Raw genomic sequence first — 20,219 nt, forward strand, 5'->3', positions numbered from 1 at the left:
TTCCCAGCAGAGCAGAGCTGGGCAACAGGATAAATCCAGCATTCCCACGTCTGCCACCAGCTACAACCCACCCCCAAGGGCTGACACTCACACAGGGGAGCACGGGGAGCAAATTCCACTGCTACCACAGGCTCCAGATACCCCGAGGGGGCATTTTCCACCCCTGAACCTCTCAGGGATGACGTGTGATAACAGGGATACCCACTGGGATAACGCACATGCTTTTATTAGCAGCAAAAGACGCTATAAAAAACACAAAGTCTCCAAAACAATTTGCAGACAACTCCCTGAAACACTTAGAAAAATGTTATTTGTAAAACTGTGTGGTTGCTTTTCACACCTGAAAGTGTAACAAGGAACATGACAACCTGCCCTGCAGCTTCCAGTGGGGCTGGAACCTCAAACCACCCAAACTCTTTTGCTTCCTTGAATCGCTCCGAGAAACCCCAGGCTGAGAGCCTGACTATCCCAGTGACCTCTCCCACCATTTCCCAATTTGCTCCCAGAAAGAGGTGTAGGAGAGCTCAGGGATGGGATTTGAGCCTCTCCCAGGAGAATTTCTGTTCTCTGAGAAAGGATAACTCTGGGGAGAGGGAACCCCCCGCTGCCCTGGCCAGGAAAGCTCTTGCAGCTCTTCAGGCAAGACCCCAGCACAGAAACACCCCCCAGACTGGTGGCTCGGAGCACAGGGAGGTCCCCAAGTGACCAGGACATCCAACACCCATTACAGAGGTGCTGGGGGCCGGCTCAGGGACCTGGGGTTGCCCCCATCGGACTGAAAGGGGGATACAAACACCTCGGGGTCCAGCACCCCAGGAGAGCATCCAGTTCTCTCCAGGGGGGAGATGCTTTCTATAGGAATAACATTCCCTTCACAGCAAAGCCCAGGAGAGCCCTGTGGACACAGCACAGGGATGGAGGGGACAGGAGGACAGGAGGGGACAGGCAAGGCTGACCTGGCCATATCCAACCAGGCCAAGGCTGCTGTCACTTGTTGGAGCAGCAAACAGGAAGCACAAGCTGGCACTGACACATGGCCAACCCAGCTGGCTCATGTTGGGAAGAGGATGGGATGTCTTCAGGGATGTCCCCTGATCCTGCCAGAGCCCAAGGAGAACAGAGGAGATGGGCTCGGGAGCATCCCACCATCATCCAGCAGCAGGGATTTCTTTGGGATTTCCTTTTGAAAACTGAACTCCTTTGCTGTTCCCCCATTCCCTGCCAACTTCCACTGCCTTCCTCCCCTGCTGGATGCACAAACAGCAAAATCCTGCCCTTTTTCCTCCCTCTGAGGGTCAAATGGAGTGGAAAGCCCACAGAGTGCCCCTGGTAAGCCCCTGGCACAGCAGGGCTGGCACCAAACAGCACTTCCCAGCATCCCCAGGACTTTGGATTTGTCCAGTGTGGATGGTGGCTCTTTCCAGAGCCATGAGCCCACCCAGGCCTCTTGAGGAAGCCAGGAGAGGGATGGAGAGATGGAGCAAGCACAGCTGTGCCCATCTCCTCCAGAGACGCGCGAGGGGCCCTGGGAAAGAGCAGGACAACACAAATAGTCCAAGCCGGTGTTTTCCAAAAACATTTGTGGGTTTCAGCAGCTTGAACACCTCAGAGGTGAGCCCGGGAGAGGGTGGGACAGGATGGGACACTCAGCATTCCCAGCAACGTCCATCACCAGGGAAGGGCAGCGAGGGAACAGCTGAGGCAGCTCTATCTGCAAGGAGAGGAGAGGTTCTCATCTGAGCCATGTCCCGGGCATGGATCCTCCATCTGCTGCTCACTTGGACCCCTCCAAGGCCTCAGGCAGCTCAGGGTGTCCCATGCTGGCAGTGGCAGTGCCAGAAGGTCTGGAATTCTGCTCTGCTCTAAACTCCACGAGATAGCTTGGCCAATTTATCCCCAGGAGGAGTTACCTGGGACCTACCTGGCTGCACAAGACACCTGAGAGCTCTCTTGTTTTCAACCAGCAGCAACGTGGGATGGGGTTTCCATCCTTAAGGACCCACTACTCTCTAGGAAGCTCTAGTTAACAGCCCAAGTGTGTGTGTGGTCACACAGAGTGAGCAATTTCTGAGAACATTTAGGAGACTCACTCGCTTCCCAGAAATCTCTGGAGTATTCAAAAGCCCACCCATTAAAGAGCATGTTCCAGAGCTAAGATAACCAGGAGCATCAGGCTCTGGGGGAGGGGGATCAAGAATATTTCCAGAGTAAATCCCAGCATAAATCGCAGTGGGGATTAAAAAAGGGAGGACAGCAAATCCTTTGAGCCTTCAGAGTGGGGAGAGCAGCCCCTCCACTGCCTCTTACCAGGAGAGGCTGGGATAGCACTCCAAGCTCCCTCATTTCTCCAGCTTGCTCAGATCCAGCCAAGGACAAACTTGGGCTTGTAGATAGTAAGTTTTGGCTGGAGAAGCAGGGCCACCCCCAGGAGGGGGCTGGAGGCATCTTACCTACAGAGCCGAAATGGCTGCTCCGTTTTCCTGCACCAGACGAAGATACCTGGGGATAAAAGCAGCCATCAGCATCATCCCAGGATCCCAGAATGGTTTGGATTGGAAGGAACCTTAAAGCCCATCCAGTTCCAATCCCCTGCTATGGGCAGGGACCTTCCACTAGACCAAGTTGCTCCAAGCCCCACCATCCCCATCTCCATTAAACGCCCTGGAGGTGGTGCTTCAGCTGGGAAACCTCAACCCAGGACTGTCCACCAGCCCTTCCCGACACAAGGCTGGGGTTTGGGGTATGGGGGAGACTCCCCCTGCCCAACTCCACGGTGCCCCACAGGTCCCAGTCCCATCAACAGCCAGGGAGGGGACCAGCCACCAGCTCTGGCCACGTGTGAGCAGGGAGAAGGGGAGTGTGATGGGATGAGCAGAGCGGGAGCCCAGCCAGGAGCTTTTCCAGCACCTCCCCAGCGCCTGGAGGCTTTTCACAGGAAAAACCTGAAATCTTTGTGCAACAACAAAACACACCTACAACATCCAGGGAGAATCTCCCACTCCATTCAAACCAGATCCAGGTCCAGGCTTGGGTGGTTCTTGGTTTTTTTTGTCCCTCAGTTGGCAATCAGAATTAAAATCCCCACTTCGCCAGCGATTAGGGATGGGATGGGATGGGATGGGATGGGATGGGATGGGATGGGATGGGATGGGATGGGATGGGATGGGATGGGATGGGATGGGCCAGAAGACACGCTCTCCAGCTCCAAAAAAGGAGGAAAAGCAAGACTGGAAGCACATTTCCCTTCTGAGGGCAGAAAACCACAGCACAGCACAGTCCCTAGAAGGGATGCGTGACCTCCCCTGGCAACCATGGGGTTTTGTTGGAGGCTGGCCCAGATCAGGACAGTCAAATATAACCTCCTGCCTGTTCTGGATGTGCAGGAGGGGTTTTCATGACAACCTTCCCTCTTGTGCCTGGGGGGGGAGGGAGGCAAAGGGAGGCAAAAGAGGACAACGGAGGACAGCAGGACCTCCTCGGATTGGGGACACCCTGCTTGAAACAACAGCTGGGACAAAGCCCAGCCCCTGCCTGTAGGATGTAGGGTGGCAAGGCCAGGTCCTGCCACATGGTACCCTTCTGGTGCACAGCACCTGCCACAGCACCCACCAGCCAGGCAGCAGGCAGGGTAAAGAGTCAGCCCAGCACCCACCAGCTGCTCCCCAGCACCCACCTGCGAGGCAGCCGACCACCACACACGCCAGGACCACGGGCAGCACCACGTTCGCCGAGTCTGCAAAGGGGAGAACCCTCATCCTCTGCACCAGAGGAAATTCAACCCCCCACCCTCCAAGCAAGAACCTGCCCATGCAGCACAGGGAGACGGGGGCAGCAGGAGAGAGAGGATCCCTCTTTGGGGGTTGTTTTCCCCCGTTTCTTTCCCTGGGCACGGGGAAGGAGACCCCACTCACGGTGGACGTGGAGCAGGAAGGAGGTCTCGTTCTGGCTCACGGCGTTGCGCACCACGCACGCGTAGTACCCGCTGTCCCTCATCGACACCCTGACGATGCAGAGCGTGCTGTTGTCCTCAAACTGGATGCGGTCACTTCCCAGAAGCAGCTCCCCATTTTTCTTCCACCAGTACAAGTCTGCCTTCCCTTTCAGGACGTTGCAGACCAGCTTGGTGTCGTCTCCCGCCTTCACCGACGAGTTGCCCACGATTTCTGGCTCGGACAGCGGTTCTGGGAGAGACAGGCGGACTGTCAGCGGGCAAACCCGCGGCTCCGCGGATGCCCGGCCACGGAGGAGGGTTGGCCGTGGCATCACTCACCAACAACGTACAGCTGGAACCAGTCTGTGGCCTCCTCCTCGGAGCTGAGGCGGTACAGCCGCCCGTCGCCGCGCCGCAGCACCATCTGCAGCGAGAAGTTCGTCTCGTTGAACCTCGTGCGGTTCTCGTAGGGGCGAGACGTGCTGGGGGGCCGACCGAAGGCATAGCGGAGGATGACGCCCTGCTCCACGCCCGCTCTGTACTCCCAGGACACCGCTCTGCCCACCCGCAGCCGTGGCACCGTGAGCAGCACGGTGCAGCCCACGGCCGACACCAGGCGCCCCGAGGCCGGGCTGAGGTCGGCCGAGTAGCACGGAGCGAGTGTGCGGGCTGGAAAAGAAACCAGGAGTGACTCCACGGCGACACAGATCCCACTTCATCCACCGGGGATGAAGGAGGTGCTGCAGGAACCCTTCCTGGCTCAGCTGCTCACAAACAGCGGCGCCGAGGAGGGAATTATTTATAGAATCGTGAATCATGGAATGGTTTGGAAGGGACTTTAAAGATCATCCAGTCCCATGGGCAGGGACACCTTCCACTAGCCCAGGTTGCTCCAAGCCTTGTCCAGCTCGGCCTTGGACTCTCCCAGGGATGGGGAGTGTTGGGAAGCAATGTGTGCCAGGGCTTCACCAGCCTCACATGGAGGAACTTCTTCCCAATATCCTGTCTGACTCTACCTTCACCAAGAAGCCATTCCCCCGCATCCTGTCACTCCAGGCCCTTGTCTCAAGCCCCTCTCCAGCTCTCCTGGAGCCCCTTTAGGCCCTGCAAGGGGCTCTCAGGTCTTCCTGGAGCCTTCTCTTCTCCAGGTGAATCCCCCCAGCTCTCCCAGCCTGGCTCCAGAGCAGAGGGGCTCCAGCCCTTGGAACATCTCCGGGGCCTCCTCTGGACTTGCTCCAACAGCTCCACATCCTTCTGCTGTTGTTCCCCGGGGCTGGAGGCAGCTCTGCAGGTGGGGTCTCACCTGGGGGGGCAGAGGGGCAGAATCCCCCCCTACCCTGCTGCCCACGCTGTGGGCATTCAGCCGTGTTGGCCGGGTCGCGTTGAGCTTCTCACCCACCCAGATCCCCAAGTCTTTAAACAGTGACACGGAAAGGCTCCTCCCATGTTACAGGGGACAGACCCCGGGGGACGGAGCTGCGGGACCCCCCGGGCACAGCCCACGGCCCGCGGGGCCCTGCCAGGAAAACGTGCCGAGAGCGAGAAAAGCCGCAAGTCCCTTCCCGACCTTCCTCTAAAAGCTTTTCCCCGGGATTAAGGCGTGCCCGAGCCTGGACTCGCCTTGGCTTCTTAAAACAGGCGCCAGGAGCAGCTCCCGGCGCCCCCAGCCCCGGAGGGGCTCGATGCTGCGGGGAGGGACCCCCGCCCGCCTTTCCCCCCGCGTTTGCCCCCAGCTGGTCCCAACTCAGCAAAACCTGCCCAGAACGCGCCGGGTGAGACCCGCGGGCACCCGCGGAGCGTGACCGACCCCCACGCGGGGGGATCGCGGGTATTTCCCCCGCTCCTCCCGGGGCAGAGACTCGCCTGTGATCCCCGGGCCGGCTGCCGCGCTGCCGGGGGCGAGGACGAGGAGGAGGAGGAAGGGGAGGAAGGGGAGGAGGGGGACGGGGAACATCTGCGGGGCCGGTACAGCGGCGGCTCCGCCACGAGACTCGGGGAGATCCGTTGGGGCGGGACCGGGCGGTTCCGGGCGGTTCCTCTCCTCCTCCTCCTCCTCCTCCTCCTCCTCCTCCTCCTCCTCCTCCTCCTCCTCCTCTCCTTTCCTCTCCTCCCCCCCCCCCCCCCCCCCCCACGCTTGCTCTCCTCCTCTTCTTCCTCCTCCTCCCTTTCTCCCTCCTTCTCTCCCTTCCCCTCCCCTACCTTCTTCCCCTCCTCATCCTCCTCTTCCTTCTCTCCTCCTCTCTTCTTCTCTTCCTCGTCTCTTCCTCCTTTCTTCCTCCTCTCTTTCTCCTCCTCTCTTCTTCTCTCTCCCCTCTTCTCCTGCTCCTGTCTTCCTCTTTTCCTCCTCTCCTCTCCTCTCCTCCTCCTCTCCTCTTACTCTCTATCTCCTCGCCTTCCCTCCTCTCCCCTCCCCAGGACATCCAAACCCAACCCACAGAACCCCCCCAAGGCCCTGGGCGCTGCCTCCTCCTGCCCCTCCCGTACCTGCTCTACCTGTCACGGGGCAAACGCCCCAAATCCCAGCAGAGAGGCACTGAGGGAATGGCCTCACCCCATCCCCTGCCCCCGGGGGTCCTTCACGGGGCAAAGGATCCCACCACAGCAACAAAAACTGGGGATTAATCATTTCCTGGAGCAGTCCTCCAGCTCCAGGGAGGGCTGTGGGAAGGACGGGACCGCGGCTGGGACATAAAGATCCCGCTGCTCCCCCAGGAGGTTCATCACGGAATGTTCCGTGGGGAACAGATGGGGAGGGAGAGGATGTTCTTCTCCTTCCCTCGGTGGTTTCCATCACTTGGGCAGCTTGGGAGGGTGAAGAGGGCACAAACAGATGTTTTGTGGCAGGAAAAGCCTGCGTGGTGCTTTGGGGGGCTGGAGGCTGGGAAACCAACCGATGAGATAGATAGATGAATAAATATAGATTAGATAGAGATAGAGATATAAAAATAGATATAGGCATAAATAGATAGATATAGATAGATATGGATATAGATATAGATATAGATATATTAGATTCAGACATAAAAACCTCAGCCAAGCCAAACTGGTTTGAGCACCCCATGCAGGAGATCTTCCTACTGAAGGCAGGCTCAGACATCCTTCTTGACACCTATTCCTGGCCCCCAGCAACCTCAGAAACATCAAACAAACAACAACAAACTCAATACCCATCACCTCTGGGTCCCCTTGGTCCCTATCCAGAGGGATATTTTTCCCTGGAGGAGCGTGGCTTGGCAGCCTGCACTCCCTCAGAGGGGAGATGCTGTGCCAGGATCACCAGTGTGGGTGAAAGCAGTGGTGTCGGGTGCTCCCAGGGCAGGCGAGAGAGGTCACACACCTGATGTGGCTGCAGCTGGGAACAGGATGAATTCACAACTCCTGGCATCTGTGTGTGCACAAAACATCAGGGAGAGCAGGGCTAGGGGTAGGACGGAGCCACCACACCCGAAAAAGCCTCGCACAAAGCTTTTGGGGTGTCTCGTGGGGGATGCTCTGCTCCCTCCGTGGGTACCAGACCCCTCCAGGACCAACCAGGGGAGCGTGGCTGCAGGGACAGGGGCTGGAGCAGGGACCAGACCCAGCATGGCCAGAGGAGGATCTCCAGAAGGACATCGAGAGGAGGAACATGGACTCAGGCAGGAGCCACGCAGCCATCCCACTAGAGGGAGTGAGGAGATCAGCTGTCCGAGGAGAGAGCTGAAGCGCTGGGATGAGGGAGCCCAACCCAGGGAAGGAGCTGCAGCAGAAAATCATCCCCTGCTGGAGCCTGGGGATGCTCCTGGCCAGGGTATGCTTGTCTTGGAGCTGCTGTCCCACCTGGGGATGTTCCAGAGGGCGTTGCTGGGTCAGCAGCTTTAGTGTTCTACATCCCTTGCTGGTCTGAGGCTTCATGGGGCTCCTCCACCCAAACTCCCACGAGCAGTACAGGAGCTGCCCTGGATCACCATGGAACGTCCCTGCTCCTCCTTTCCCTCCCTCCCTCCCCCTTGGCTCCCAAGCTCCAGGTCCCCCCACCAGCCTGAGCTCAGCAAGGGCTGTGAGCACCAGCTTGTGCCCATCCAAGCCAACCCATCCTCTCCCTCTTGGGGCCTGGCATGTGTGGGGCTGGAGCAGCTCTGGAGATGTGCTGGTGCCACCAAGCAGGGAAGGTCTCCATCTTCCCCGTGACAACAGGGACAAGCAAACCCTGGCCCCAGCTCCAGGTGGGGAGAGACCCAGGGAATGGCTGGGAGTGCTCCCAGGGTTTGGGGGAAAGGGGCTGGATCCTCGTGGCTGATTCCTCCCTGTGGCCGCCCAAATGCTGCAGGGGCCAAAACTTGCTGCCCCTCCACCCTGTGCAGCCAAAGCCAGGTGTGCCTCAACCCAAAATGTGCAAGGTTCACCCCAAAACAATGTTTCTGTAAGACAGAGGCAGGCAGGGAACACACACACCCCCCTACCCCTGTGAGCTCCCCCAGCAAGGGCAAGGGGCCTCTCCCAGCTCCACAGGCAGTGAATGGAGTTCAGCATCTTCACAAGGAGCTGGAGAGAGAATTCTGGGGAGGGGGAGGGAGGAGGGGATGGAAAAGTGCTGATCCAGCAGGAAACATGCAGTGGGAGGCTCTGAGTCAGCCCCAAGCATAGTTTCACTGAAACCACCCTCCCCAGCCTCCACATAGCTCCAGATTCCTGGGAGACAAGGCAGAGGGTCTCTGCCCTCACACATGAGAGCTGGAGAGGGACTTTGGACAAGGGTCTGGAGTGATGGGACAAGGGGGAATGGCTTCCCACTGCCAGAGGCTTCCCACTGCCAGGGTTAGATGGGATGTTGGGAATAAATTCCCTCTGAGGGTGGCGAGGCCCTGGTACAGGTTGCCCAGAGAGATTGTGGCTGGACACTTCCATTCCTGGAGGTGTTCAAGGCCAGGTTGGACAGGGCTTGGAGAAACCTGGGACGGTGGAAGGTGTCCCTGTCCATGGCAGGGGTGGATCGAGGTGAACTTTAAGGTCCCTTCCAACCCAAACCATTCTGGGATTCTGATTCTATGGAACTGAGAGCCCAGGCTGGAGAGGGGGAAGCTGAGGCACAGAAGGGAAGGGAGCCAAGGCACAGTGAATCCCCTGGCTCTGCTGGGCCTTGGAATAAGGCTGGATATGGGAGCAAGGCTGGTCCCTGGCACCAGGAGAGGGCAGGGCAGGGCTGAGCCCAGCGCAGGGTTCCCAGAGGGTGCTTCACTGTTCAAGAAGGTGAGTTCATCCTGTGCATCAGCTGGATCCACTGACCTTCCTGTTGGAGGTAGGGTGTGATGGGGAAGAGGTTTTTCCCCGAAAAACACCTCGGCACAGGAACTGATCGATTCAAACTGAAAGACAAACATCTGAGGGCACATTCCAGGGAGGTTGCAGCAGCTCCTGAGCTGCACGCGATGACTCCACGTCCCAGGGGCTGCTGTTTCCTGACAGAGGATCAGGATCGTGTGGCCAACACATGTTTGGAACCCTCAGCTGCTGGAGCCAGTGCCAGGCTGGGCTTTGCTTAAAGGAGCAGCCACGGGGAGCTGAGACCTGGCTCTGGGGCTTCCCCTGGGAGGGATGTCTTACAGTGACCCAGCTTAGGGGGGTCCAGCCTTGGCCAACACACAGACAATCCATAAAACATGGCAAATAAAATAAATTGCACATTCGACCATCCTGCCTGAAGCAAACTGAAGTGAATCCAAGGGACAGGCTGGGAAATCCTAGAGATGCAATTCCCATCTCCATGCAGGTATCCCCTGCTGGGTTTCCCCCGTCCCAGCCCCTCACTGATGGCATTGGGAGACTCCAGCAAACCCCTTTCCCGCTCCCCTGCACTTGCTCTGCACAGCAGAGCACTGAGGAAACAGATTTCCAGGCTCCACTGACCCGGCTCTCCCAGTGCACAGACCAGGAAACATTAGAAGTGAAAAACAATTCCTCAGCCAGGACCGAGGCATTTTTTTCCCTGGCTCCCACCCAGTTTTCTCTGCACAGTTCCAGTTCTGGTCCTGCCCTGACTCACAGACAAATCTCCCTCCTCCAAGGCCCAGAGAGCAGCCCCAAGCTCCGGGTTCTGGTCGCTCCTGGCTTCCCTCTTCTCCCTGGCAGAGCCCAGCTGCGTCCCTGCCCCATCTGATGGAGCAACACAGGGATCAGCAGTCCCAAGGTGCTTCAGAATGTACATCCATGTCCCACTTGCAAATCATAGAATGGTTTGGGCTGGAAGGAATCTTAAAGCTCATCTGGTTCCAACTCCCTGCCATGGGCAGGGACACCTTCCCCTAGACCAGGTTGGAAAGTAGTTTGTTTCCCAGATGGGCCTTTTCCAGCTCTTCCCTCTCCACCTGGTTCTGCAGGCCCTGAGCCTTTTTCATGAGAACAACCAGGAGGGTTGATTTGTCATCGGATTTTTCAGACATAATTAGTCATCTGCCCCGAAACTCAGTGTCCTCCCCAGACTCCATGGAAGGCATCTCACCTGGGGAAACAGCTCCTTGCCAGGGCAGGGATGGTGCCACAACAGAGCAGCTCCGGGCTCCGGGCCCCAGATACACGCTGAGCTGGCAGACAAGGGGGGAAAAAACACTCAAGGGCTTGGCAGAGGCTTTGGGGTGGAAGATCCCCTGGTCTCAGGAGCATCCAGAGTGATGCAACATGGAGGTGGAATGGGCAGGGGTTCCCCAGGGAGTTCAGGAGCCCATTCCTGCTGGAAAAGTAGAGGGGTAGCAAAGAGAGGCCAGCAAGCAGCCTGAGCTGAGAGGCTTTGGTTGGTAATAAATCAGTCCTCAGCCCTCCAGCATCCCCCCCCCTCATGTCTTTTGGGGTGCCCCCCTGCTCCTGCAGCTTTGATCTGAGCAGGTTCCAGTGCAGCTCAACAGGGGACAGGGAACAGGGGAGTGCAGCCCCCAAATTACAGCAGTGTGGCCTTTTTTGTTTAAAGAGCAAGAGACAAAACCTTTCTGCTACCCAGAAAATGCCAGAAAACCACCAGCCTCCTGCCCATCCTCTGCCTTTGCCCATCACAGCCCACTGGAGACATTCAGAGACACTGGAAACACGGGTCCAATAACTGATTAGATCCGTGATGCAAAGGCATTAGTACTGCCTGGCCAAAGGCTTTTACAACAGCAACACAAGCTGATAAAGCGACTAATTGCACCCTTTCCCACAGCTGGGAGGTCATGAGGGCAGGTCAAAGGGCTCTGCATGGAGTCAGGGATGCCCAGGGGCCATCAAGAGCAGCTGCTGCCACAACTAGAGCCCAGAGTGCCCAGGAAAGGACGTAGAAAGGGGTACAGAGTCACTTGTGGTGACCCCATGGGCTCCAACTCAGGCAGGAGGAAAGGTAGGAGCTGTCAGAGCCTTTGCCATGCTCTGCCCCATGTATGACCAGCTATGACATTGGGGCCACCCACTCCCCTCCCCATACTGCAAGTGGTGGCTGTGTTTGGGGACAGGCAGGGGACCAGCCCTGAGCACCCCCTGACAAGGGGCATCTCCTCATGTCCTGAGGGGAGACCCCCAAACAGCCTCATGTTGCCTCATCATCACCCCCCGACCCACAGGAGGGTGGGCACTCCCCTCTCCTAACGTGGCAAAGAGCTTGGCAGTGCCACACAGACACCAACACCATCCCTAAGGAAAAAGAAAACAGAAAAATAGGACTGGAAGGATGCTGGGGAGGTTTTCCTTCAAACTCCTGCCCTGGCAGTTGCAGGAAGGGACAATTCCTGTCCCCCCACCCAAGCCCAAGGTGCTTAGAGACCTGAGAGGTAGATGCTGCTTCCCCTCAGCCCCACAAAGCTATCAGGAGAAGAGAAACTGGACCTGTGCTTTCTCTTTGAATTATCCCAGAAAATCCAGGCTTAAGGGCCAAATCCTGAACCGATGTTACTCCTGAGGTATCACAGATGGCTTAGAGCCCATCATGGATCACAGCCTGGCAGAGCTTTGGGTCTCAGCTCTCACCAAGGAGAGCAGCACCAAGGGGATCCTGTGGGGGGTCAGCCCTGGGGGGCTCAGAGGAGCTCTGGCTTCACAGCCACATCTCAGTGACATGTCCCTGTGAGCTGCAGCGCTGGCCTGGAGACACTGCAGGGACAGATGTCCTGGGGACGGGATGGTCCATGGGGCAGATACTTCCAGGGTGGTGCTGGAGGTGTCTCACCCACTCCCACCTTTCTGTTTGCTTTCCAAACTACTCCGTGTTTCCATTGCAGAGCAATGGGAATGTGACCCACCTGCAGGACAGAGCTCTCAGGGTGCACAGAGGGCAGCCCTGTGCCCAGTCCGGGTGGGCAGGGTGGGCACATTCCCCCAGCATGGCCTCCAGGACATGCTCAGCAGCACTTCCCCCCTTCCTGCAAACCTGGACCTCGTTGAGCCTTTTGTGGTGGTCAGAGCTGACATGTGGCCCATCACCTAAACCCAGCTTAGGTCATGTCCCCCCCCCAGCCCTGAGACTTTGCCCTGTTCTCAGCCCAGGCAGCACAGGAGGGTTTCTTGCTGTCTGGAGCTCTGTGGGATCAGCCCAGCAGCACCCACACTGCCCTGTGAGGGTGGTGTGAGGCTTAAACAAGAATCATGGAATGGTTTGGGTTGGGAGGACCTTAAAGCCCATCATCCAGTTCTACCCCCTGACCTGGGCAGGGACACCTCCCACTATCCCAGGTCATTCCAAGCCCCGTCCAACAGGGCCCTGAACACTTCCAGGGCTGGGGCAGCCACAGCTTCTCTGGGCAACCTGGGCCAGTGCCTCGCCACCCTCACAGGGGTTAATATCCCATTAATGCCGCCCTCTGGCAGTGGGAAGCCATTCCCCCTTGTCCTGTCGCCATCTGCCCGTGAAGTGTCACTCTGCGGTTCCCTGGGGACACGCGGCATCCCCGCTGTTCCACGGCCTCGCCCTGTTCCCTGGGCCCCGCTGCCCCCTGAGCCGCAACCCCAAGGCCACCGTCGGTCTCCGTGTCAGCGCTCAGTCCCGGTGTCAGTGCTCAGTCCCGGTGTCACCGTCAGTCCCGGTGTCACCGCTCGGTCAGGTGTCACCGTCAGTCCCGGTGTCAGTGCTCAGTCCCGGTGTCACCGTCAGTCCCGGTGTCACCGCTCGGTCCCCGCGGAGGCCCCGCCCCTCCGGTCGCAGGCCCCGCCCCCAGACACGCCCTCCGCCAATCGGCCTCGCCCTGGCCCCGCCCCCGCGGGTCGCTGCCGCCGCTCGGTGCCCGGGACAGCGGGACCGGGACAGCGGGACCGGGACAGCGGGACCGGGACAGCGGGACCGGGCCGGGCCATGGCCCCGCACCCGCCCAGCGCCGGGCACTACCTGCGCTCCGACAGCGGCGGCTCGGAGGCGCCCATGCTGGCGGAGGGTCCCGGTCCCGGCCCCGCTCCCGGTCCGGACGGCGGCCCCGGGGCGGTGCGGGGGCAGCGGCGGCGGCGCTGCGGTCCCCTGTGGGGCAGCGTGGCTGTCATGGCCATCCTGGCAGTGCAGATCGCCTCCACCACCGGCCTCTTCGTCTACTTCACCATGGCCATCTCCAAGGTGAGCTTTGTCCCGCGACCCCCCGCCCCGTTTTCCGGGAGGGGCCGGGACCGGCGGCGCGGCTGCGGCCCCGGGAGGGTGTGCCGGTGGCTGCGGGAGGGCTCTGCCCGCTCCCCGCTCCGCGCCTCTGCCCGCCGGGCACGGCAGCGATCGGCACTGCCCCGGGCCCCCCGGGAGCCGCGGATCCAGATGTGGAATGGGGGGTTGAGACCGTCTCCAGCTCCACAGGGAGCCGCGGACCCAGATGTGGGGGCAGGGGAGGGGGTGGACACTGCCCCCGGCCCCCCAGGGAGCCGCGGATCCAGATGTGGAATGCGGGGTGGACACTGCCCGAGCTCCACCCGGAGCTGCAGATCCAGATGTGGAGGCGAGGAGGGAGGGGTGGACACTGTCGCGGATCCAGATGTGGAGAGACAGAGCCTTTGTCCTGGGCTCTGCCTGGAGCTGAAGGTCCTCATTGGAAGGGGGCCCTGCCCTGGGGTCCCATCAGAGTCTCCAGCCCCAGAAGTGGATTTGGGGGGATTTCCTTGGGCTCCGGGCCCCGCCGACCCCTGGTTCCTGCTTCATCTTCCCCTTCCTCCATTCCCAACTCTTCCACACTCCAGGACCCCCAAATCCTCCTCACCCACTCTGTGAAATGCTGGGACCCCCCATACCAGCACCACCACTCCCCATTCCAGCAGCTCTTGTGCTCTTACTCCTGTGCAATCCCAACAAATGTGCTGGGATCCCGCCATTCCCACCTCCCGTGGGGTCACTCGGGCCAAATCACTGACAAACTTGGCCATGATCCTGCCAACACCCTCCCAGCTCCCCCCAGCCGCTGATTCCAACCCACAACAACCCCCAGCAGCGTCAGGGAAACACCAGACGAGAGATCCACGGGGAGAGGGAAACTCGGGGCCGCCGTGGAGGGCACCCTCATCCCTGAGGGTCCAGCAAGAAACGAGTCCTGCAGTGCCAGACATTCCACAAACCGCACCGGAGACGGGGAAAAGGGAAAAGCCCAGCCCACGGAGGAATAAACAGCCTGTCTGGAGCATCCTTTGGAGAGGGCTCCAGCCCTCCTTTGGGCTTTGTTTCCATCCCTGAGTCACGTGTGATCCCGCTGTGAGGGATTTACATGAAAGGCGCCGCATGGAAGGCGCTGGAGAGAGCAGGCGAATGAGGGAGACAGAGCCCCAGGGAAGAGATGAAGGGAGGGGGAAACCACGGAAATGGACCGACTGGGGCTGATTTCAGCGGCCGGTCACTGGATCCCTCCTGAGATCTGTGCTGGGAACAGGGAGTCAGACTCCTGGAGCCTCTTTAGGCCCTGGAAGGGGCTCTAAGTTCTCCCTGGAGCCTTCCCTTTTCCAGACTGAACACCTCCAGCTCTCCCAGCATGGCTCCAGAGCAGAGGGGCTCCAGCCCTCGGAGCATCTCCGTGGTCTCCTCTGGACTCGCTCCAGCAGCTCCCCGGGCCGGGCTGACCCCGGTTCCTCGGGCACACTCCATAGCCAGCGCTCCGGGCAGCCTGGAGGTGTGTGCACTGCCCTGCCCGAACACGCACCCGCCGCAGGGATGCCACGGGAACAGCCCCATCCCTCGGGATTCACTGCCTTGGCACCACCCGGCACCCACCTGGGCGGGCAGGTGTGTGCAGGGAACACCCTCCGGGGTCACCCGCAGCCCATCCACAGGGAATCGTGCCCCCTGGCAGGTCCAGCCAGGGGCACAAGAGTGCAGAAAGGAACCCAAATCCCTTCAATCTGACATCACGTGGCTGTCCTGCAGATACAGAGTCTGTATGGATCCCAATATCCTGTGGATATAGAGGCTCTATTGATCCCAGTATTCTGTGGATCTAGAGGCTGTATTGATCCCAGTATTCTGCAGATTAGAGGCTCTATTGATCCCAATATTCTATGGATTTAGAGACTGTATTGATCCCCATATTCTCCTGATAGAGAGGCCATCCTGATCCCAATATTCTGCAGATCTAGAGGCTGTTTTGATCCTAAAATTCTGTTGATATAGAGGCATATCCACATGTAGATGGGATATAGATCCCAAAGGTGAGCACATACTGGTGTGAGGCAGTGAGTACCCACAGCTGTGGAGGGGAGGGGTCTGGGGGTGCTGGAGGTGGCCAAGCCCTGGGTGACAACCCAAAGCCTCCCGGGTCTGTCCTGGGATCTGGAAACCACCCATGTGACAGAGGTAGGGTGGCCAACGTGCCAGTGTGTTTGTTCCCAGCTCCTGGCACACTGATTTCAGGGCAGCCATTCCATCTGTGCCTCAGTTTCCCCATGCCCTAGACAGCAGCACAGTGTGGGGTGACCCTGTGGCCACCAGATGTGACGGTCACCACAGCCACACCACGGCCAGAGCGGAGCCGGGACAGCCCCGGGACAGCTGGGGAAGGGCAGCTGGCCAGGGGAAGGGAAGGCTTCCCATCCCAAACCACAAGCCAGCACAGGGAAGTGCCCAAGACCTGCCTGGGCTGCCCTGGCACTGCTCAGGGTCCCAGCTCGGCAGTTGGAAGAGTCAAGCTGTGCCAGAGCTTGTTTTGCAATCCCAGCTCAGATCTGGAAGCAGGAGGAGTGTGGCCCTGGCTGCCCAGGCACGTCCAGCCTCCTGCAGCAGCTCGTGCCTCCCGGAGCCCACGGAGCTGAGCTGGTGGGGCAGCTTCTGCCCCAGAGCAGTGAGCACTTCCTGGAGCTGGAGAAGCCTCATTTTCCCCGGGGGAGGGAAGAAGAGATAAGAAGATGGATAAGGGGAATTTTGGGTTATTTACTTTAGTGCTCTGTGGCTTGTAAGAGTCCTTGAGTCCTGCCTCCTCCTCCACCTCCACCTCCCACTTGGCGTTGGAACTCCATGAAAGGGGCTGGAGTGCTTCCAGAAGCACTGGGATGGGCTTCTGCAAAGGATCACGGGAGGACAAGATGAGATTAGCATGTCCAATCCACAAAAAAACAGAACTTTGCCTGAACTCAGATCCACCAGCCTCCTACCACCCCCTCCATCCTACACAGGAGGCACGGCCAGGTTTGCATCCTGGTGGTGCCACCTGTCCCACTGCCAGCTCTGGGACTGGGGCAGCTCAGGGTCCTTCTCTGAGCCCCCCTGATGCTGGAGGAGCCAAGCTGAAGGTGGCTGTCCCATGTCCATGGCCCCACTGGATCCCCCATTGCCCCCTCTGTCCGTCCCAGTTTGACAGCCCAGTTTGTTTCCATCCCAGCTGAAATCCCAGGCTCCGGGGAGTGTGGAAGAGCTGCGGTGTCTGCAGATGCTCAATCAGCAGCCCGAGGGCTCCAGCCTGGAGGAGCTGAGCAGCAGCCAGACCTGCCTCAAGCTGGCCAGCACCATCAAAGCCTACGTGGCCACGGTGAGCCTGGGGACCAGGGGAGGATGGGAGACCTCCTGGCTGCCCCCCTGCCTCAGTTTGCCCATCCGCCTCCCTGCAGGGGTAGGAGGGGGGGAGTGGCAAGGATGGTTTAAGGAGGGGGCTGGACCCAGGCCCTCCACAGCAAGGAGATGGTGGGGCACAGAGACAGTGTGACAAACAGGGTGACGGGGGCTTGGAGGAGGAGCTGGGTGTGGGAAACCCCTGTTTCACCTTTAACCGTGGGACCTTCTCCTCTCTGTGGCCCAGGTGACAGAGAACATCCTCCGCAGGAGCGCGGTGAAGGGTGAGTCCCTCTCCCAGCTCCGGGGAGCAGCCGGAGCTGGGATCCACGTGCACACACCGGGATGTCAGCAGCGGGGGGGGCTGGTGGGCTCCAACCCTGACTCTGGTGCTGTGAGCGGGGTGGGAGAGGGGAGAACCTTCCCACTGGGTGGTGAAGGGCACAAGTCCCATGATTGGGCTGGAGGGACAGCCATGTCCACCTGTCTGGAGTCCAGGGAACCAGGGCCATGGGATAGCTCAGACACGTTAGATAATGATTGACAAGACCCTGAATAACCTTCCTCTCTGATGGGTCAGTGGGGCATTTCCCTGCCCTGCTGGCACTGGGCTGGGTGTCCCCACACTTGGTCCTCTACAGCTGACTGTCCCTGTCCTGCAGAGGCCCGGCGGAGCTACTTCAACACCTCAGAGGGGCAGGTTCCTCCCAAAACAGCCCGGAAGCCCTCGGCACATCTCACCCTCCGCCCTCAGAGCCTGACCCAGGATGGTGAGTCGGGGCATCCCACTGGGCACCAGTGGGTTTCCAAGATGGGAACAGGGGAGAGGACTCCCCAAAGGGTGGGTGACCAGGACAAGGAGGTGGGGAGCCCCACTGGGCACCAGGTGGTCTCCGAGATGGGAACAGGGGAGAGACCTCTCCCAAAGGACAAAGGACCAGCATGGGAGGAGACGTTGGGTGGCAGATGGGGACCAGTCCAAAGCCACCTTCCTCATCCCTCTGGAGTGGGAGAGAGTTAGAGCCACCCCCTTCCCTTCACCTGAACCTGCCAGGCCGCTCCCCTCAGTGACCCTCCCTTTCCCCAGGAACCTCGGAGCGCTTCGGGAACCTGTCCCAGTCGTGCCGCCACGCCATCACCCGCTGGGAGCACAGCACCCTGCACTCCCACCTGCAGAACATCACCTACCGCGACGGGCGGCTCCGGGTCGAGCAGCCGGGCAAGTACTACGTGTACTCCCAGATCTATTTCCGCTACCGCAGCGCCGGCGCCCAGGACTCGGGCCCGCAGCTCGTGCAGTGCATCCAGTGGCAGCCACCCCACAGCCAGCCCATCCTGCTGCTCAAGGGCGTGGGCACCAAGTGCTGGGCCCCCGAGGCGGACTATGGGCTGCACGCGCTCTACCAGGGCGGACTGTTCGAGCTCAAGGCCGGCGACGAGCTCTTCGTCTCCGTGTCCTCCTTGGCCATCGACTACAACGACGCAGCTGCCAGTTACTTCGGGGCCTTCCGGCTCGACCTCTGACACCCCCTCTGCTCCCACCTGCCCGCTGATGCTCCCACGTGGCCCCGGGACAGCGGCCCAATGGCCAGAGGGTGGCACAGGGTCCTTCCCAGTGTGTATTGTCCTTTGCGGTGAGGGACGAACCAAAGAGGGCACGAGGCGCGGCTGCCCGCAGGGACCTGCTGTGCTTGGGGCCACCATCCAGGTGGGAGGAAGCCTGAGACCCTGGAAGGGTCCCCAAGGACCTACAGAGGACATGCATGATGGGACACATCCCAGCCCTGGTGGCACATCACCTCCCAGTGGCTCCCTGCAGCAGGAAGGGCACCAGGGCCACACCCGCCATGGCAAGACACAGTGTCCCCGTGATGGGGTGACCCTCCATGAGTCTGCCCCACCTCGGGCAGGGGCAGCCCCAGCTGGGCTGTGGGTGCCAGGGACCCTGGGCTGGAGGTGCTGGGGCAGCAGCCGGGGTGAGCAGGGAGCAGCGGCACAGGGGGCACAGGGCTGGCACCCCCAGAGGGGGCATAGGGCTGGCACCCCCAGGCCACTGCCTGCGGGGAGAGGGCAGATCCGGTGTCAGCCTCTGGAAAGGAGCGAAGGAGTTTCGGTTTGGGCAGATCAGAAACCTGGGGCCACGCCAGTGATGGGCTCCAGGGAGGGCAAAGAGCAGGACGGCGACGTCGGAGCAGTCACCAGCCCCGGCACCACACCCGGCACGTGGCACTGGGGAGTGTGGTGCCCCAGCCAGGCTGCACAGGACCAGGAGCTCTCCATCACTGCTGCCCAAGCACCTCTTCCCTTGGGGATTTTGTCCCCCCCAGCCCTGAGTGATCAGCGCAGCCCCTGCTCCCTCACCCCTCCAGCCCTGGCAGTCCCTCACCTGCAGGATTCCAGCACCGGGTGAGCCCAGAGGTCATGGCAGGACCTTGGAGGGACCAAACCCACCCCAGGTGATGGAGGCCACCTCAGAGGCCAAAGAGGGGTTCAGGTAGGGCCCAGCCCAAGGCCCAGCCAGACCCCGGGGTGCCACAGTGGGTCCCCACCACGCCGTGGCCAGGCAGGGGCTGCTCCTGGCTCCTGCCATTGCTCCCACAGCTTTCCAGGACTGACACCCCCCCCCTCTGCATCCTTGGCTGGGCCTGGGGGGCTGAGCCAGGTGGTTCCCACATCCCTCCACACCCCCAGGTGTTGGGCATTCCCACTCACCAGCCCCCATCTCCTGCAGGTTCCTGCTCCAGGGGGGCTGACACAACCCTCCCAGGGGCATGGTGCCACCCTGGCACCCAGAGCCTCCAAAAACTCATCCAAAGCCAGAGAGCACTGAGAGCATCCTCCTGCCACCTCCAAGGGGGTCACAGGGCTGATCCCCCCGTGGCAGGGCTCCCCTATCCCCAGTCACCACGGGGGGAGGGAGGAACAGAGGGGTGGAGGGATAGAGGGAGCTGAGCTGAGCCTCAGCTCTGCAGCACTTGGCCCTGGGGCGCGTTGGGCTCTTGCCCAAAGCAAACAAACCCGAAAGCGCATTCCAAACCCTTCCATTCCAAACCACGTTGAAAATGATCCCTTTCCCTCCACCTCTCCTCCCACCTCCTCCTGTCCCAGCCACCTTGGTGACCCACAACAGGAACGGGGCTTCCAGGGCTCTTGGCATCCCCACCAGTCCCAAACTCCCCCCTTGGTGAGCACTGAGCTCATCCCGGCTCCACATCCTGGCTCCTCTGGCAGCAGCCACGGGAGCTCAGGGCTGAACCAGCCAAGCCAGGGCTGCAGGAATGCAGCAGGTGGTTCCAAGATTTCCTTTGAAAGGGGTTTAAAGTGGACATGGCCCGATGGAGCCGGGAAGGAAGCAGGGAAAGC

The 20,219-nt window shown here is 60.2% G+C and overlaps 2 protein-coding genes across 2 annotated transcripts; one reads left to right on the forward strand and one right to left on the reverse strand.

The window, feature by feature from the left end:
- Window positions 1-218: 218 nt before the first annotated feature.
- LOC116793905 (carcinoembryonic antigen-related cell adhesion molecule 1-like) lies at window positions 219-6,003 on the reverse strand. Its single transcript, XM_032702118.1, has 6 exons — window positions 5,795-6,003; window positions 4,271-4,600; window positions 3,912-4,181; window positions 3,674-3,733; window positions 2,451-2,499; window positions 219-1,711 (listed from the first exon to the last, which is right to left on the reverse strand). Exons 1-6 carry the CDS (start codon window positions 5,883-5,885, stop codon window positions 1,708-1,710), a joined length of 804 nt encoding a protein of 267 aa, XP_032558009.1. The 5' UTR covers window positions 5,886-6,003; the 3' UTR covers window positions 219-1,707.
- Window positions 6,004-13,165: 7,162 nt separating this feature from the next.
- On the forward strand, window positions 13,166-18,846 carry LOC116793904 (tumor necrosis factor ligand superfamily member 10-like). The gene is made up of 5 exons (XM_032702117.1): window positions 13,166-13,466; window positions 16,690-16,836; window positions 17,104-17,140; window positions 17,519-17,626; window positions 17,944-18,846. The coding sequence occupies exons 1-5, from the start codon at window positions 13,215-13,217 to the stop codon at window positions 18,378-18,380; spliced, it is 981 nt and encodes a 326-aa protein (XP_032558008.1). The 5' UTR covers window positions 13,166-13,214; the 3' UTR covers window positions 18,381-18,846.
- Window positions 18,847-20,219: the final 1,373 nt, after the last annotated feature.

This window comes from Chiroxiphia lanceolata, chromosome 14, assembly GCF_009829145.1.
Source record: "Chiroxiphia lanceolata isolate bChiLan1 chromosome 14, bChiLan1.pri, whole genome shotgun sequence".
Taxonomy (NCBI): Eukaryota; Metazoa; Chordata; class Aves; order Passeriformes; family Pipridae; genus Chiroxiphia; species Chiroxiphia lanceolata.

What these genes read in the sequence shown, in the direction of transcription:
- LOC116793905 (XM_032702118.1), bottom strand. Translation starts at nt 5,885, where the DNA reads ATGTTCCCCGTCCCCCTCCTCCCCTTCCTCCCCTTCCTCCTCCTCCTC. An exon ending in GTTCCAGCTGTACGTTGTTG is followed by an intron (nt 4,182 to 4,270) that starts GTGAGTGATGCC and finishes TGTCTCTCCCAG; the next exon opens with AACCGCTGTCCGAGCCAGAA. An exon ending in GGTGGTCGGCTGCCTCGCAG is followed by an intron (nt 2,500 to 3,673) that starts GTGGGTGCTGGG and finishes TTTTATCCCCAG; the next exon opens with GTATCTTCGTCTGGTGCAGG.
- LOC116793904 (XM_032702117.1), top strand. Translation starts at nt 13,215, where the DNA reads ATGGCCCCGCACCCGCCCAGCGCCGGGCACTACCTGCGCTCCGACAGC. An exon ending in TCACCATGGCCATCTCCAAG is followed by an intron (nt 13,467 to 16,689) that starts GTGAGCTTTGTC and finishes TTTCCATCCCAG; the next exon opens with CTGAAATCCCAGGCTCCGGG. An exon ending in TCAGAGCCTGACCCAGGATG is followed by an intron (nt 17,627 to 17,943) that starts GTGAGTCGGGGC and finishes CCCTTTCCCCAG; the next exon opens with GAACCTCGGAGCGCTTCGGG.